This window comes from Colobus angolensis, unplaced genomic scaffold (genome assembly GCF_000951035.1).
Source record: "Colobus angolensis palliatus isolate OR3802 unplaced genomic scaffold, Cang.pa_1.0 Scaffold539, whole genome shotgun sequence".
NCBI classification, from domain to species: domain Eukaryota; kingdom Metazoa; phylum Chordata; class Mammalia; order Primates; family Cercopithecidae; genus Colobus; species Colobus angolensis.
In genome coordinates this window covers 211,229-228,874 of record NW_012118921.1, presented here as the reverse complement: position 1 = coordinate 228,874, position 17,646 = coordinate 211,229, and the positions used below count along the sequence as shown (strand labels likewise).

Below are 17,646 nucleotides of genomic sequence, written 5' to 3'. Positions count from 1 at the left end.
GAACAAAAAATGAGGGAGCCTGGGTGGCAGCCGGAGAGCTAGGGGCAGCAGGGGCAGAGGCAAGGCAGGAAAATGACACTTTGATAAGGTCAAGTGATAAGGACAGTGTCTGTGGTGCAGTAAAGGCAGCAGTTGAGTCTAGGGGAGGGTGGACGGTGAAGAAGCAAAGCTGAAAGATTTCAGAAGCAGAGGCACAAAATCAGCTTTTGGACAGATTGGAGTTCAGCAGCTGGGGAAGCTGAGGGCAGTGACACGGACCCAGCTGCTGGCCTCGTTTACCTTCTGGCTTATCGTCACCCTTTAGAATGTCTCACCTTAGAATGCCTGGCGCTGTTCCTTCTTGTACCCCCGACCCCCACTTAAAAAGTCAAATCCAAGTTGTATCTTTGGAGCCTCAGGCAGAGGCAACGGGAAAGAGGATTAATACACACAGGCCAAAGAATGGTGTTTCTCTCTTTTATTTAAAAACAGTGCTTCATTACCATGTGCAAAGGCTGAGGCAGTGCTCCTCCTTCGCTTAGAGTTTATAAAAGCCAGCAACATGATCAATAATTTATACACATGGAGAGTAATACAAAAAAATAAGGAATAAAAGCTAAAGATCTAACTACTCCGACCTTCACAATTCCAGCTACTTGATAATATAGGAGTAACCCAATGAATACTGTATGGTCTGAAAGCTACTATACAATATGATTCTTAACGAGAAGGGAAGGGAATTGGAGACTGTCACAAAGCCCTGGGGTGCTTCTCTGGAGTTGGCAGGGAAACAGGACCCTGGGCAAGCAGCTCGGGTGTCCTAGGAAGTGATTCCGGGGGAGGCCGGGAGGGGAGAGAGAAGGCTAGGTGGTCGGTCACACAAGCATCCCATGTAATGCCCCCCTGCCCCAAAGGTACCTGTTTTGCCATGGCAATGGGAGGGGCTGGAGGAACGGCATGTTGCATGTAGGGATGGTCTGGTTCCTGCTGCCATGGGGAGTGGGGAGAAGAGGAGAGGTTCTGTGGCATTTTGAGCCTTACAAAGATTTGGACTGAAAAGCTCAGAGACTCAGGCAGGTCAGCCTGTCAGGGACAAGTACACTCCACCGGCTCTTCTCGCTTTGCAGCCCTAGCTTACATGTGTCAGCCCCAGGTTTGCTCCAGCTATTCACAAGCAGAATATAACACAAGAAAAACAATTCATATCCCTTAGGGAAAAAAAGAGGATCAATTCATCACTCGATATATAATACAGCCAAAATGAGCTGCCAAAACAAGCACACACACAAATACTGTGAACAGAAAAATACAAGAAAATGACTAAGCTGGGAGTCTTGATGGGGTATGGACATTGCTTAAAACACTTATCAGTCCCCGGAAAAACCAAACCAAAACACGTTTTAAAAATTCAAAAACTCATGTACCCCCTGGGAAACTGGTGTTGGTAACAAAGGGCAGGGGGTGGGGAGAGAAAAGAGAGTCACCGTTCCCTTCCTGCTCGCCAGTGTGAGTGCAGTCCTCAGGTCGCCGGCATGGACGCAAGTGCCAGCCAAGGAGGACCAAGTCCCTCTGCCGGTGGCCTCCTAAAAGGCAAGGCTTGAGTTTTGGCTGATAAGCAGTTCTCTCCGTTACCAATCCCTGCCGACCAGCACTACCATGGCTGAATTGATCTACCGTTTTCCTGAGTAAACTGTAACTGGCTACAGTTTCGGTAACATGGAAAAGAACTCAGCTACCACAGCCAACTGCAACACTTCAGGAATCCCCTCCGTCCCTGGGCTCCTCACTCCTAGTGCATCGGATTGAGGAAATTTGACAACTCGCTGCAGTCTGGTCTGTAAGCCTTGTTTGCAAAGAAAGGTGCCAGGGACTCCACTACGCTCACCGAACCAGAGGGCACACGCTGGCTTAGGACACCCAGAGCCTACTTGGAAAGGGCCCTGTTTCATGCTCTAGCTCTTGGAGGGCTATTGCCTGGCCGATCAGTAAAGCAAGTATGAAGGAAGTACACAGGAACAGGAAAGGGAGGGAAGAGGCTTTTGGACAGTAACATTTCCAAAAAAATAGAGTGTTTTAGGCAACAGAGAATCAAGTTTCACTGTGTATACTACAAATGGTCAAACATTTTCAAGAGCATGACAAAATAAAAACACACAAATTTACGTCTGATGTTCACCTTGCCCACTATTTTTTTCCTATCTTAAAACAGTGCAAACAGGTAACTTATGCTTTTAAAACACCACGACCCCTTCCCCACCCCCCAAAGTCCCTTTCCTCCTAGTATCTGGGGGAAAAAATCTGCAATTCTGCAAATGTCACTGTGCTAGAGGGTTGCAAGCAGCAGAGAACTGGCTGAACTTGGCAAAATGGAAGGGCTCGCCCAAGTTTCCCCTTCCCTCCTTAAACATCTAAGCGCTTTCCAGTCTGTCCCTTGGTTGGCCTCGTTCTCCTGCCAGGGGGAAGGGGGCTCATCATGCCCTTCTTGCATATCCTTGGGGTTGCTTCCGTCCCTGTTTGATACCAGTCTCCCTCATGTCTGGAAGCTATGTCACTAGTTACGGGATGGTAGTGATTAACCCACTTCTCTGCTAGATCTCTAGGAAAGCATAATTCTAAGCTAAGAGCAGTTCAGCCCCTGAGGAGTCACACATTTGAGGAAAAGCTGCTATCGATGATTTCTATCGTCTAGATTTCCACTAGCTCCCCTCAGACTAAAAGTTGTGCCCCAGTCCACTTCTTTCTCAAAGAAAAAAAAAAATGTTGGCTCAATTCAGACTGTGGCTGTTGGAGGATGATGGTGATAGGTTTTGTGAAACCCCGAGAGCCTGACAAATGGTGAATCACAATGGCCGATCTGAGTTAATGGAAATTGAACTAAGAGACACCAGGAATTCTGGAAAATGCCTATGGGCAGCTCTCTGGCTAAAAGAAGGACGTGGAGATAAAGGTTTTCACTAGAGGCCTCCTTTAAGGAGCCCAGCTTCCAAGAGTACAGAAAGTCCAGGTCATGAACTATAGTAAAGTTGAAAAAGAATCATGCATGTGATTCAGCATCGGTGAGTTTTCTGGAATTATCAGCCAGCATCCTCTAACAAACTCACGAAATGCCAGTCTCCTCTGACTCTCTTTCTTAATACAGTGAGAACCAGAGTCAGGAACAGACAAGCAGTGCTGCTTTGAGCAACCTGCCTCTGGTGAAGTTGACTGTACGGAGTCTCAAAGTTCAAATGGTGATGGCGAGGTTGATACTGTGAAATCTAGATGCTTGTAAGAGCCCAATTCTCAGTGTTGACACTGAAAACCAAAGACCCTTTCATAAAAAGCAGAACTCCGTCTATTCTTTCTTAGCAAAGGGAGCTGGAGGAAGTGGTGTTAAACACCATCCCCGGAAATGCAGCAGAAACCACTGGAAAGCACAGAGCTTGCCTTTGGAGGCCTCAGCCAGAACCAGCTGAACTGAGATGCACTCAAGGTGCCTCAAGCTCAAGATTCTGCCTCTCTTAAAAGGTCTGTGGGAGCTGCCTTCTCTACCTTTCCTATTATCCTTACCTCTTTCTAGGAAAAAAGAAGAGAAAAACACTTAAACTCATTCTCCTATTCTCCCCTGCTAGGGATACAACCATTTAGAATTTGGCCTAGTCTCCACTGAGTACATGGCTTGCCATCTTTTGGGAATGGCCCCTTTGTGATCATGACCTCAAACTTTTGTTTTTTCAGTCAGCTAAAGTTCTCCCTCAAAGCAAAAGCAAAAGCAAAATCCTCCCTGCCCCCAGTCCCTAGAACTGTGAAAGCCCGCATCCCATTCCCCGCTCCTCTAACTAAAATATTTATATACATACAACAAAAATTGTCTTAACAGCAACCAACCAAACTTTGGCTTGGGGTGGGGGGATCCTTAAAAATGGCCAATGGACTGGGCCGTTGGTGTCCCCTTAGTCTCCGTCCTCCTCCCCAGGATGAGTAATAATTGCATCGAGGCCTCTAGCTTCCTTGACATCGCCCCTAGTTTCAGGCACAGCCTCTCTCCCAGTTATGAGGCGAGACAGGATTCTGAAGGGGGAGAGGATATGTATTCTACGCGACAGGCCAATGCCCTCTCAGACACATCACTCTGCTTACAAAGAATGCTTGATGCTGTCGTAGGTCAGTCATTTTAATTCAGGGACATGAGTCAGTTATCAGTCAAGAACATGTGTGGAGGCAGGAGTTAAAAAACAAACCCAAAACAAACCCATAACAAACCAGAAGCTCCATGTCTCTGAATTACTCCCTTTAGCAGCTGTCCCTTGGGTGAAAGGTCACCCTAGTACCAATGTGAATAGACCAGGGAGCCAAAAAGACCGTGCTTTTCTATTTCCTAATGCCTTCATTTGGGAAATGCTGTAGGACACTTGCTTTTATCAGTTCTATCTAACAGCTAGAAGAGAAACACTCTCTCCTACCTTGATAACACAGAAAATTACAGCCAGATGGCAACGGCAGTGACTCACTGCATGCCTCTTTCTGGCGATATAGAAGACCCTTGCCATTTCAGACCCTCCTTCCAATATGGGAGGGCAGCAATCTCAGGGCCTCCGCATTTTATGTCCTGTAGTGTTAATGTATACAAAGTGGTCCGGGTGCTCAGCTGGCTGTTTTTGGAGGACAGTGAGAAGCTTGGCAGGACAGCCACAGGGCTCAAGACTGTGGATAGAGAAGTGACTCATAAAGGCTCTGGAAGATGAAAATTCCTATGGCTTTGGAGCAAGTACAAAGTGCCTCTGCCTGCCCTTCCATGTCCTCATCACCAAAACTTCCAGGGACTGCTGACCTAGGACCTGGTACTCTATCTTTCCCCAGCAGATTATTCTGTTTTTTAAACTTTGTACTTTCTAAGGCAAGAAAAAAGTAAGAAATACCAGATCTTCTAATATTCCTTTTCTCTTCCTCACCCTCTTTAATGGCTGTGAACACTTTGTACTTCTAATCCTCAAGTGGTGCCCAGATATCTGGGGGAAATCTGGTCACTGGCTTATTCATCTTTCTGTCCCTGGGTCCTAAATTCCTGAATCTTATGGACATGAGAGCAGGATGTTAATAAAAGAATACATGAGCTAAGCTGTGGTTCAATTAAAGGAGAAGAAGCCCAGAAAGAATGCTAAATTACAGGAACAAAAAGAAATGATCTTTTTCATACTCCAGAGTTCATTCTGAGATCGGTTTCCTAAGGAGGTGTTTATTATCCACAGTCTGAGAGCACGTTTGGAAATACCAATACTATAATTCCAAAAACGATGCCAACTGTCTCAGGCTGTGCGTGTAAGATGATTGTAAAAAGAATGGAGAAGACAGGAGGGAAGAGGAGAGGAAAGCGTCTTTTTAATTCTCCTGCTTTATAAGCACAAATTCTATCTATCAGCATGTGGATTCCAGCCACAGCTAACCAGAATTGCCTGTCAAAAGACCAGAAACTCAGAAGACTAGAAGAATATCCTGTTGCGGAAAGATCTCTTCCACTTCTGCTCGTCCCCCAGCCATTCAGCACCAGGTACACTTTGGTAATTCTGTCTGCTGATTTCTGATCAGATGCATTTATCAGCTCCTAATGTCTCTCCTTCCTCCTTGACTGCCTCTTCCATGATTGACAGAATAAGCTAAGCACGGACATACAGACATGGAAATGCATTATTTTTTTTTTTTTTTACCACAGTTTAAAAAAAAAAAAGAAAAAAATGCACAATCTTTGGAACAAAAGAATTAAAGGCAGAAATTTAAAGGAAAAATACATATTCAAAGAACATAGTGAGGTATAAAAAAGTATTCTTTCTTTTTTTGTGTTTTTTTTGTTTGTTTGTTTGTTTTTCCTCTTCATCTTGCTATAGAGTTCCTCTACTAGTAAATATTGCAATAGCCAGGCCTCATGAACTGGGGGGCTGTCCCATTTGCAGGGGTCTCACGTCACTTCAGTAGGGGGCAAATCGGCTGTAGCCACCTCGGTATAAACTCGCCTGCAGTAATTAAAGAGATAAAAATAATTAAAAGGTTGATGAGAGAAGCATTAACAGTGAAGAAAAATGTCCAGAGAGGGATTTGGAAACACAGCCTCCTTCAAAGCCTCAAAGCAACTAATCAAGCATTGCCTTGTGCAGTAAAGCCAGGAAACCAACTTCTGCTTCTAAGGTGCTCAAACCAGAGCCCAACACATTTATTGCTGACCTGATATTCTCAGAGAGTATGACGACATTTTATTTCATCATTTGCATGAATTAGCACAGAAGGGAAACAATATACAGTTGAAAACTAGTTCTGCCAAGAGTGTGATTTTTAAAAGCACAGGTTTTTGTTTACTTTGGTACAGCCTATAATCCTGGTGGAAAACAGATCCCCAGTTTCCCCTTCTCACGTATGACCCATCTGCAGTGCACGTTACTTCCGGCACGATCCCTGCGATGTGCAGTCACAGCCCATGTTTGAGATGGTGCTGCATCTAAACCTGAGTCAGTCTTGAATAAAGTCTAGCTCCTCTATCATCTACAAAGCACACCAACTAGGCTGTTTCTTGACATACTCACATTTATATATCTAGCTGGGGTTTTAACTAGGCTTATTCCTTTATCAAATGACTTTCTCTAATGGCTTATCTCTTTCAATTACAAGTTTCCCAGGAATGTATCTTTCTCAGGTCATTCTTTTAGCATAGGACTTATATCATTTTAGGACAAAATAAAACCTCAGGAACTTCCACCACTGCCTTTATATTGTAATGGTCTACTTCACTTATAAACATATATTCCCTCAGGGCCCCCTATTACTTCCTTCCACAAATCTTCATCAGTAGGAATTTGGTGTGAGAAGTAACTTCCTCATATTCCTTTAGGTCTTACATTTTATTTTACACTTCATTCTGTCTCCTTTTCAAACAACTCTGCCATGTTCAGAGGTAGTTGCCCAGTTGCATTTTGAATTACAGAGCACGGCTGGCAGAGGTGTCATTGTGGAATGGCCTACCTTTGTTGCAGCCTGTGAGTCCTAATCACTGAAACTGGAGGCACCAAAGCCAACACAATAATGCTGCAGGGAGGTGGTTGGTCAGAAGAAATTATGCTAGTTCTATGGACTTCTTCGATACTTCTATCAAAAACACTATATTTTGCCACAGTTGTTATCAATAATCAATGAAATATCCTATAAAGCATTCACTTGGGAATTTCTAGTACTATCTACCAGAAAGCTCAGGAAGAGCAGAGGCATCCTTTAGATTTGTATTTGAAACTTAAGTTTTTGAAAAGCTTACTGTGAATACTACAGCCTTATGCTCCGTGCACCTTTCCCAACACTGATCAATGAAACTATGCCACAGGTATGCACTCAACATTTGAACCAATAGAAAACATTCGCCAGTTCCCCTATTACTCTCACAAATGATGCCACTGCTCGAGGCACACTATCAGTGGTCACTCCTTTCTGCTGCCCTTAACTAGGCCATGTGGCTCACACTACAATAACATACAAATAAAGAGGGTGCCATGAATAGATCTGTGTGGCTTTAATACCTTGATGGTGGATGAAAGGCTAAGTTTACTACCTCCCTAGATCTTCTGTAGTCTATGGGTAAAAGAAGGGGTGAAATGGTTTTATAAAACAATGGTATATTATATACTTACCACAGCGCCAACTCCATAGCTAGCGGCAGGGGCAAGGGCATGGTAGGGGTCGGCTGTGTACACCCTGCCATAACTGGAAAGAAGAAACACAATCAGACAGATAAAGAAAAGTGTGTGATCTAAAAAAATTAAAGGGATTACTGTGCTAAAGACTTGTGAGTCATTTGGTCTTGGATTATCATAAGGAAACTGGAATTACAAGGAGTAGGAAAAAACCTTCCTATTTCTACTCCCAAATGCAATAACTGAAAAAATCTGAAGTATTTCTAAAAAATGGAAAAGAAAGGAGTTGGAGATGAGGAAGAGAGGGACTGGAGTCAAAGCCGAAGAAGAGATGAGAACAAGAAAGAGGGAGCGGAGGACAGAGTTGGTGCCTTGTGCTTTAGGCATGACAAAGGCCATCAAGAGGTCTGCAGAAAGCCCAGGCTGGCAAGATGCCCGATGTGCTAAGAGCTGCTGTGGAAACGGTGAAGGGAGGGAAATGGGTGACATTTTGGGATGGAACAGCTCTCATGCATCCCAAAGCTCACCTCTGCCTCTGTACATACCCGTCGCTGTAAGCGGCTGCAGCGGCTGCAGCAGCGGTGGCTGCGGTTGCAGTAGCAGGCTGTGCATATCTGTAGGCTGCATATCCACCCTACAGGAGAGAAGAGAACTGACTTTACAGATACCTCTCCCCCCCAGGTGTACAGAAAAACACACACCCGCCCACACACAGACGTACATACGTGTAGACACAGGGACTGACACAAACATAGACACACACATGGGAAAAAAATGTTTCAAACTGCATCAGTCTGCATGTTATTATTCCTCCAATAAAAAATTAAGCCCTACGATATGCAAGGATTTGCTTTCCAATTTGTGACAGTATTAAAAGTAAACTTTGGTAGTACCTGTTAAATACAAGCAATGAAGATATGATTTTGGATCTGTCTTACTTCACAGTCTTTGTTGGAACTTTCAAAAGCAAAAATATTTACAGCAAGTTGGGAGAACTCTGACAAGAAATATAAATTATGAAGTTAAAACATATGAAATCTGTATGTGTTGACTTCAGATTCTCTAATGTGTTCTTGGATTGATTCATTACTAAGAGACTACAGCATGTAACACAAACCTCTGCCCCATCCGGCCTAGCATGTTTGCCAAGAAGCTAAGATAATCAGGCAATATTTAGAAGGAAAAACAATGTAGATCAGGGGTCAGCAAACTTTGGCCTGTGAGCCAATGCAGCTTGCCACCTGTTTTTGAAAATACTTGTGACAGAGACCAATGTCCTACAAAGCCAAAAATATTGACCACTTGGCTCTTTATGGGAAGTCTGCCAACTCAGATGTACATTTCATACTTGAGCAAATCAGTTATAGATTTCTGAGGATTCTTTGGCTGGATCCAAATAGATCAGGAACCCTGCTTCTAGCATTTAACTGCATTTTCCTTCCCTAAAAGGTTTTGAGATTCTTACATATTAATCTTAGAGTAGACTCTGAGCTTTTCTTCCAATGGTCCAAACAGCCTCTCAGTCCTAAAGAATTTCAAACCATCATATCCTTCTATTTCACCTCAGTTTGGGTAACTCAAATACACAAAAGAGAACCATGTATTCTTTCAGAAAGCATTTCAAGAGACAATCACAACAACAAATGCCACACGAAACAGGATATTTTAAAAAGTGGCAAACTCTACTTTTTATTATTTTTCTTTTCCCTTCTAGAATTCATCTATTTTACCTAAACCTAATTCAGATGCAAATTTTTATTACTGGCCTTTCACTATCAAAAACAACTATGTTCAACTGGCCCAACTAAACATCATTTCAGTAGTGAACAATAGCACCAACATTTTATTTCTGTGGATAAAATGTGCCCATTTCTCATGGATATCTGAAGGTTTTTGCCCTGTGCTTTCTACTTCTATTTTTTCAAATGTTCGATTTTTTCTAAATCTACAACAGAAATTTCAAATTTACTTCTTTATCATTTCTTGGGATTGAGAACAACTATTTTCTAATGGGAGCCCTACTCTTCTTCACCATCTTATGTGGCAGATCTTAGCTTGCTTCTTTTATTTCTGTCACACCTTAATTTAGAAATACCTATAATTTCTTATGAGCTTCTAAAGCCTTTTGCTTCTTTCTTACATAATTTATGCTTTCTCTAAATGAAGAAACTGCATTGTGAGGGGAAATTTATTTCTGCTCTTCAAGTGTATGCTGCTTGAAGTCAGGATAGTTTCAAACGTACTTTAAAAAATCCCTGACTGGCTTTCAGTGGTTATACATTATTCCTCCTTTGTTTTTCAAATGAGTGACTTAGAAAGTAAACACTTCCTTCCTAATTACGAACTCTTCTGGAGATATATGAAGACTCTAATTAATATTACCAAACACTGACAATGAAATGATAATGAATGGGAATATGGCAGGAAGCACCCTTGGGGCCCATTTCTGATCAACATGGTTCCTGGGAATTCTAGCCAGGTCTATGGAAATGGGCAGGCCAGACAGATCTGGGCAAAGCTGTACATCCTGGCCACAATGTAATTTAACTAACTAAAATATTTCTTTTTTTTTAAAGCATTTGTTAAACAAAGCAAACGTTAATTACAGTTGGAATTTTAACACTAAAAGGAACCCTAGTAATTTTTCATTATAACTAGAGGTGGTTCCATTAGTTTAGAATTTGTTTGCTAGTGTAAAGTTAGAGCAGGGCTATTTAGTAAAACTTCTTTGCAAACATTATACTCTTTATAATGCAAGCATTATACTCTTTAGTATTACTCCAAACATCAGAGTAACATTAAAAAAATTTTAAAGTTAAGGCAATAAAAGCAGTTAAAGCCCAATTCATGTTTACCTAAGTAAAAACATTAAAAACTGAAGTCTTACGCCATATGGCAGAGGTATGAATTCTTGCAAAGGGATACTGAAGTTCAAAAGTACTCATCCAAGGGTAGGTTTCACACCTGACTCTCAGGAAGACTGAGTGAGGTACTGGAGGTACGATCTCTGAGTATTCTAGCAAATCATGGCTTTGAGCTGTATTCTACCCATTCTGGAAAAAACAGGTTCTAAGTGAGGTTGCTGGCAGAATCAATTTCCCCTCATTTTCCTAGGCCTACAGGAAGCCATCGGAACCTTGGTGGTTTAGGAGTAATGTTATTGCTAACCAAAACAATTCAAATGGATCAGACTATGGAAAAGAATGTTCCTTCCCATTCTGAAGGAGATGGAGAGAATCTATTGGAGAGAATCTATCTGTAGCAGTTTCCTTCTTTTATAAGTCAACTCTGACTTTGAAGTTTAAACTTGATGAAGTTCTCTGATTTTCAAGTTGAAGAAAACAGAACAGGGTTGCAAATATTTTACTGGAAACAAAAGGCTGGAGAAGAATATCAGCATTAAGAAAAACACATTAATAGTTTTTTTTTTTTTTAAAGCAGATGACTTTAACATGATTATTCTCCTAATTACTTTATAATAACGGCATTACAGAGAAACCTTTAAAAGAAGAACTATTTTAGGATAAATAGGCAATAACCTACTAAACTAACTTGGTAATTCACTAATGGTTACTCCAAAAGTAGAAAAATTAATTGTGTGTCATGGATGTATTCCTCTCTCTCTCTCTCTCACACACACACACACACACGCTTACTCGAAAGTGTTTCTGCTGCTTTATTCAACAAAACATATCATAAAATGTAAGACAAAGAAAATTCAGATATATTTATTTCTATTCCAGATTTCAAAGTGCATAGAAATTTCAGGCTGAGAAATCATTTTTTCAACTTTCACTCTTACTAGCAAATCTAAAGGCTTTTATAAAACATGAGAACAAAGTGCAGTTTGAAACACCAAGGTTTTCATTACTGTTTCTTAAGTTTTTCAAAAAGAACAAGGGTGGGAAGGAGGAGGAAGAGACAGGGTTCAGGCGTGGGGAGGGATATGGCGCCACATTTATTAATCACATTAAAAACTAAGCATGCCAACATCTGGAGCTAAAACAACCAGCAAAATCACCACGTTCAGACTCGTATTGGCTAACTCTATCTATCCCAGCATTCTCTTGGGACAGCGGTTTGCCCTAGGCTCTACCACAAGCTCGGTGAAGTACACAGCCTCAATTACTAGAGCGTGCAGCCACAACGACCTGGTATTACGGAAACAGTCAGTCACCACTTGAGTTAACATTCCATACCCTAACGACTGGCCCCTCCCCAGCCCAAAGAAATAGTCAATCTTGCCCACCCTAGCCCTGGCCCACACCACAATGTTAATAATTATAACAAGCAGTAACCCATCTGTTATATCAGAGAAGGGAACAGAGACTCCACTGAGAGATTTAGAGTGAGATGTTAACATTTCTTCAGCTGACTGCACAAACAAACAAACAAAAAAAGAGGAGAAATAATTCATTTGGAGATATGAAGTCATGAAATAGCTGATGTGTATTGCTTTTAACCATGCACTGATGCAAAACTGAAGCAACCATTAATAATAAAAATTAAAAAGGACATATGTATTTACACACAATCAGACCTGTTTGATCTGAAGCAGTTTGCAGATTCTATCTGTGTGTGATTTGAAATAAAACAAAAAATGGGGATTAGCATGGCCACAGCACACCCTAATGTAGGAGGGCACACACGGACGTCTTTTTGGAACTCTGATAGCTGGAAAAATTTGGCTTGGCTAAGCTTGATTCAGATACACACATGCCCCTTTAAAAATAATATTCTTATTCCTTTGCAATTCATTCTGAATGACACCTGGTATCCCCAGTGGGGTTGTCCAATGCTCCATCGCTCCCCTATTCAACCTGCCTGACACTGGCAATATAATTCAGTCCTGACCCACAGCACTCACATGTATGCTTGTCCTCTGTCAACAACCATATATTCTAGTCCACAGCATCCTTCTAAAATATTTCCTGTGTTTAGGAAGTTTACTTTTTCACATATCTGTAACATATCTCTGACTTCAAGTTCCAGCTTCTTCAAAGGAAAATGCCTTTGAAAAGTTGGCTTTAAGATCCTTTCCAGTGTTTTCTGCAGTTGTTAAAGTCTCAATTTTTCATGGCTCAACGTCATCTCCTAGGGCTTTTCTACTCTGAACCAATTTTATCACCTAATTAACTTTACGATGTTGCCACGTTGACCATATGATCTTTCGGCACAGTTTTGTAGCTGTGTTTTAATCTAGAGCAAAATACAATAGAATATAATCCCTCCTATATCTGACCTTTATCTGCATATTTATTAGTTTAATCTCACACTGGTAGACTTTTGCCTTGTCTTGATTTTAACCTAACCCTTAATTTTATTATATTTTTGTTTTAGGTTTACATTAAAACAGGACTTTGGTGAGCATGTGATGTCAAGACACCTTCTTTCTACCCGGAAGACAATGACATTATGTGACACTGAGGAGGAGAGTGTGTATTTCAAGACCAGCAGACAAAATGAAAGCTTGTTACCTACATGTAGTGTATAGATCAATAGAGCAGGAGGGTTGGGAGATGGTGGCAGGTGGGGTGGGTAAGGAATGGCAGGTGTGATGCTTAAAATCACTACAGCAGAGCAGAGATCTATTCCAACTAGTGTGGGTTTAATGCTGGGCCTCCAGGAATCACTTTATTTATCCTTGGATGATTCTAACTCCCTCTTTTTCCTCACCACCTCCCCACCCCTACTAAGAACCATGGTTCTAGGAGATATTATAGAGTTCTTTGGTGGCAAAATGGCATCACTGATTAAATGTGAGTAACACAGAAACTTACAATAATGGTGATACTGTCACTGCTTTTGATTGAGGTCTATCTCCTTTGAAAAGTACTTATGAAAAAAATTTTCAAGTATTTAAATTTTATCTTATTATTATTTAACATTGGGGTTAAGGGGAAAAATTGCTATGATCAACTTGATGTCTTCCACCTATTATTTCTATGGTAGATGAGAGATGATTTTCAATAAATCAAACCTTTCAAACATTATTCCACATCTCCCCAAATTAGTTCATTTCCAAAATCTTGCTGGGTAGCCACATAAATAAACTGGATTGTGAAAAGCCATTGACTATTTTCTTTCTCTTAGCATCCAGCTATCAGCAATCCTTCTAACAAGTATGCTATTATAAAAATGAACTCACTGACCTTCTCGGGTGAAAGGAGAGGAGGCCAAGGGACATGCATGTCTCATTGTTTGAGTCCCGTATGTCTAGATTTTTAAGGCAACTTCAAACTTATATAGCAGCACAGTCCAACTACTACTGATATTTCACTACAGGGCCCAATGTGGGATTCAGGAATCCTATTTGTACAGTTCTACTTCCTCTTTTTTCTCTTTTTAAAATTTATAGTAGTAAGAAAATGTCCCCAACTGCTAAGATCTAAATATAAAAAAACAGTTTAAATACCACAGGTAAATGTGATTGACAGATTAAAAGAGGTGGCAGTGATGGGACAGTGCATATTACACAACTGGCTGGGATATGTGTCAAGAGGACAGGAGCACTTTTGGAGGAAGTGCCATTATGTACGGAATGTGACTGTGGGCACTGCTGAGGTAGCAGGGCTTAGATCACACGCTCACAAGTCTTGATTGTCCAAAAAAGCCTCTGTTCCCATCTCTAACGTGGAGCTGGAATGGTTAGTATAATTCAATTTTTTCACTGCAATCCACAATCTGATTGATTGGCAGGTCACACTGGCACTCCTACCTGAGGTATTTTAGCGCTAATGATTGGTTCCTGTAAGACTATTCTATAACAGAACACAGGAAGAGCAGTTCAAAAAACACAGCTGTGGAAGGAAAACAATCATACAAAAAGCCCGCTAAGGGGCCCACCAGCCTTTTCTTTCCTTTGGATGCAAGCATGCTTTTCACAGGAGGTGAATTAGGAGCAGTTTGTTATCCCATTTAAAAAGTGAATCAGGGCGAACTATGCCTTTTCTACTGGCCAAAAAAGAAGAGGGAGGGGTGGATACATAATCTAGCTGCCACACTCCCAAATCCTATCACGGTAGGTCTCTTTACAAACTAGGAACACAATTGCTAGATCAGTTCTCCAGAGAGGAACGTGCCATAAAAGAAACAGAAAGAAAATGGCTAGCAGGAATCACTGTCTACGAATGGGACAGTGAAAGGGATTACAAAAACCCTGCACAATTAATAGCCTAAATTCACTTAACTTAAGCATAACCAGCAATTTAAAATCTTTTCCCTCGTGTCTTCTCTTCAAGCTCCAATTCGGTGCACTTTTTATACTAAACTCTCTATTCCTTCTATTTCTAAGATGCCTTTCGGAGGAAATAAGAACTAAATGTATACTGACAGATTTCCACAGATGAGAAATGTATGCAGAGAAGCAGCACAAACTCAAAGGCACAATGACAGCTTTTTGTTGTCTGTGTGTTTCTGAAGAAGTATCCTTTGCTCCCTCACATGTGGAATATAGAATATACAGTTTTAAAAGTGACAGTTGTATTAGGCCTAACTCAGTAGTTACCTCATATTCTTGCTTCTCATGTGTGGGCGTGGATGTTATTTCAGCACTAGTGACCAACTTTTTTTCTCTAAGTAACTCTGCTTTAAGGTAAGAACTAAAAAATAATAACATTACTATTAATTACTTTCATTAACAAGGGGCCACTGGTCAAAAAAAAATTATTTCAGCAAAATCACTGAATTACTTGTGTTTAGCTCAGCAAGGTAATCCAGTTAGTAGATTAAAAAAAAAAAAAAGAGTATTTTAGTAACAAGAACAGAAAAATCATCTGTCTCAAAATCTTACATTGTAAAGTAAGGAAATAAGAGAACTGTTAAAAAAATTGGGTTGGTTGACTTAACAAGGTTGAAGTAGACAAGTCTTTTTTTTTTTTTTGAGACGAAGTCTAGCTCTGTCACCGAGGCTGGAATGCAGTGTTGTGATCTCGGCTCACTGCAACCTCTGCCTCCAGGGTTCAAGTGAGTCTCCTGCCTCAGCCCCCCAAGTAGCTGAAACTACAAGTGTGTGCCACCACGCCTGGCTAACTTTTGTATTTTTAGTAGAGATGGGGTTTTGCCATGTTGGCCAGGCTGGTCTTGAACTCCTGACTTCAAGTGATCCACCCGCCTTGGCCTCCCAAAGTGCTGGGATTACACACATGAGCGACCATGCCTGGCCAAAGTAGGAAAGTCTTTTTTTTTTTTGAGACGGAGTCTCACTCTGTCGCCCAGGCTGGAGTGCAGTGGCGCGATCTCGGCTCACTGCAAGCTCTGCCTCCCGGGTTCATGCCGTTCTCCTGCCTCAGCCTCCCGAGTAGCTGGGACTACAGGCGCCTGCCACCACGCCCGGCTAATTTTTTTGTATTTTTAGTAGAGACGGGGTTTCACCATGTTAGTCAGGATGGTCTTGATCTGCTGACCTTGTGATCTGCCTGCCTTGGCCTCCCAAAGTGCTGGGATTACAGGCGTGAGCCACCGCGCCCGGCCCAAAGTAGGCAAGTCTTTTTTTTTTTTTTTTTTTGAGACGGAGTCTCGCTGTGTTGCCCGGGCTGGAGTGCAGTGGCCGGATCTCAGCTCACTGCAAGCTCCGCCTCCCGGGTTCACGCCATTCTCCTGCCTCAGCCTCCCGCGTAGCTGGGACTACAGGCGCCGCCACCTTGCCCGGCTAGTTTTTTTGTATTTTTTAGTAGAGACGGGGTTTCACCATGTTAGCCAGGATGGTCTCGATCTCCCGACCTCGTGATCCGCCCGTCTCGGCCTCCCAAAGTGCTGGGATTACAGGCTTGAGCCACCGCGCCCGGCCGCAAGTCTTAATAAGACAGAAATAGATTGTATTTAAGAAAAAAAAAAAAAATCACCAAATAAGAAACACATTAGAGAAAAAAATTTGATTTAGAAATAATCCAAATGGAAAATCTTGCTCTAATAGATCAGACTTCAAGAAAACAAGTTAAATAACAAAGACGAGTTTCATGAGAATATGAACACTAATGTATATGGGAGATGTACATGCTAACATCATATTTAAGTATGTGTATTTAGAAATGTGTAATCTGGTGTAAAAGTAGGATAGATTCCCCAGTTCTCAAGCTTCACTGTGAACATAGGAAAAAAGATATCTTTCATTACTTGCTGAAAATACTTTGAGGAAAGAGGTGGATTTTAACTAAGTTCAAAGAGAGGTAGTGAAATATGGACTGGTTGGGTTTTATGCCTGACTGTATTAATAATTTATGTAGTTCTGGGTAAGTCTCTAAGAAATATATCTATAAGTTAGGAGGTTGGACCAAATCATGGCTAAGGTTCCTTCAAGTAGTTATTAAATTAAGGCATACCTTACAGGCCTACTACTCTAAGTAGTATGCATGAGTCACTTGTACCTCGAAGAACTGTATTATCTCATCTCTACTTCCTGCAAAACACAAAACCTCTGAGTGCATTCTGAAAGTGCATTAACTTTTTTAGGTTGCTTGAGAATCTCTGGTAGACTGTAGAAACAGTTCACTAAAAAGGTCCTCTTATTGATTTTGGAAAGTAAGGGTGGAGAAAGCATTTCTAGACAATTTTAACCAATCCCCACAGAATCATTTCATGCTGACAAGTTTTTCTTATAAAAAATTTTCCCTTGATGACTTGAGTGACTAAATCAAGCTTGCTTTCAGAAAAAGTCCATCTGGAGAGGTCATAATAAAAGACTTCAAAACTCAAAAATTTCTTTGTCAATTATATCACTTTGTCCACATTTTAAATAATACGTGACAAACCAATCATGGAACTTCAGTGATAGCTAGACAGTTTAAATAATGGAGTACATATTAATACGGCTAGTAGAATCAGCAAATCTTCCATAATAGTCAAATGGCTGTAAGAAGAGTCTGGGTTGCTGATTATGCTACTCACTTCCCCCAATGGCTCTTAATAACTAAATATCTGGAGTTTTCTCATTACTACACACTCTTTGCTGGCATCGGTTCCTTATTTGGCTATCACAAGGTCATATTCTCTCAAAGTATGTAAAATTAGGAAAATGTACAGT

At 41.3% G+C, this 17,646-nt stretch overlaps 1 protein-coding gene across 4 annotated transcripts in view; it reads right to left on the bottom strand.

Moving 5' to 3' along the window:
* Positions 1–442: 442 nt before the first annotated feature.
* RBFOX2 (RNA binding protein, fox-1 homolog (C. elegans) 2) overlaps positions 443–17,646 on the bottom strand; it is a 112,535-nt gene continuing 95,331 nt past the window's right edge. For all 4 annotated transcript variants that reach the window (XM_011961137.1, XM_011961140.1, XM_011961138.1 and 1 more), the window contains 3 exons: positions 8,171–8,259; positions 7,623–7,695; positions 443–5,966 (listed from right to left, as the gene is read on the bottom strand). In XM_011961137.1, coding sequence (XP_011816527.1) covers positions 5,922–5,966; positions 7,623–7,695; positions 8,171–8,259 — 207 coding nt within the window. In that variant the 3' untranslated portion in view covers positions 443–5,921. The remainder of the gene's footprint in view (positions 5,967–7,622; positions 7,696–8,170; positions 8,260–17,646) is intronic.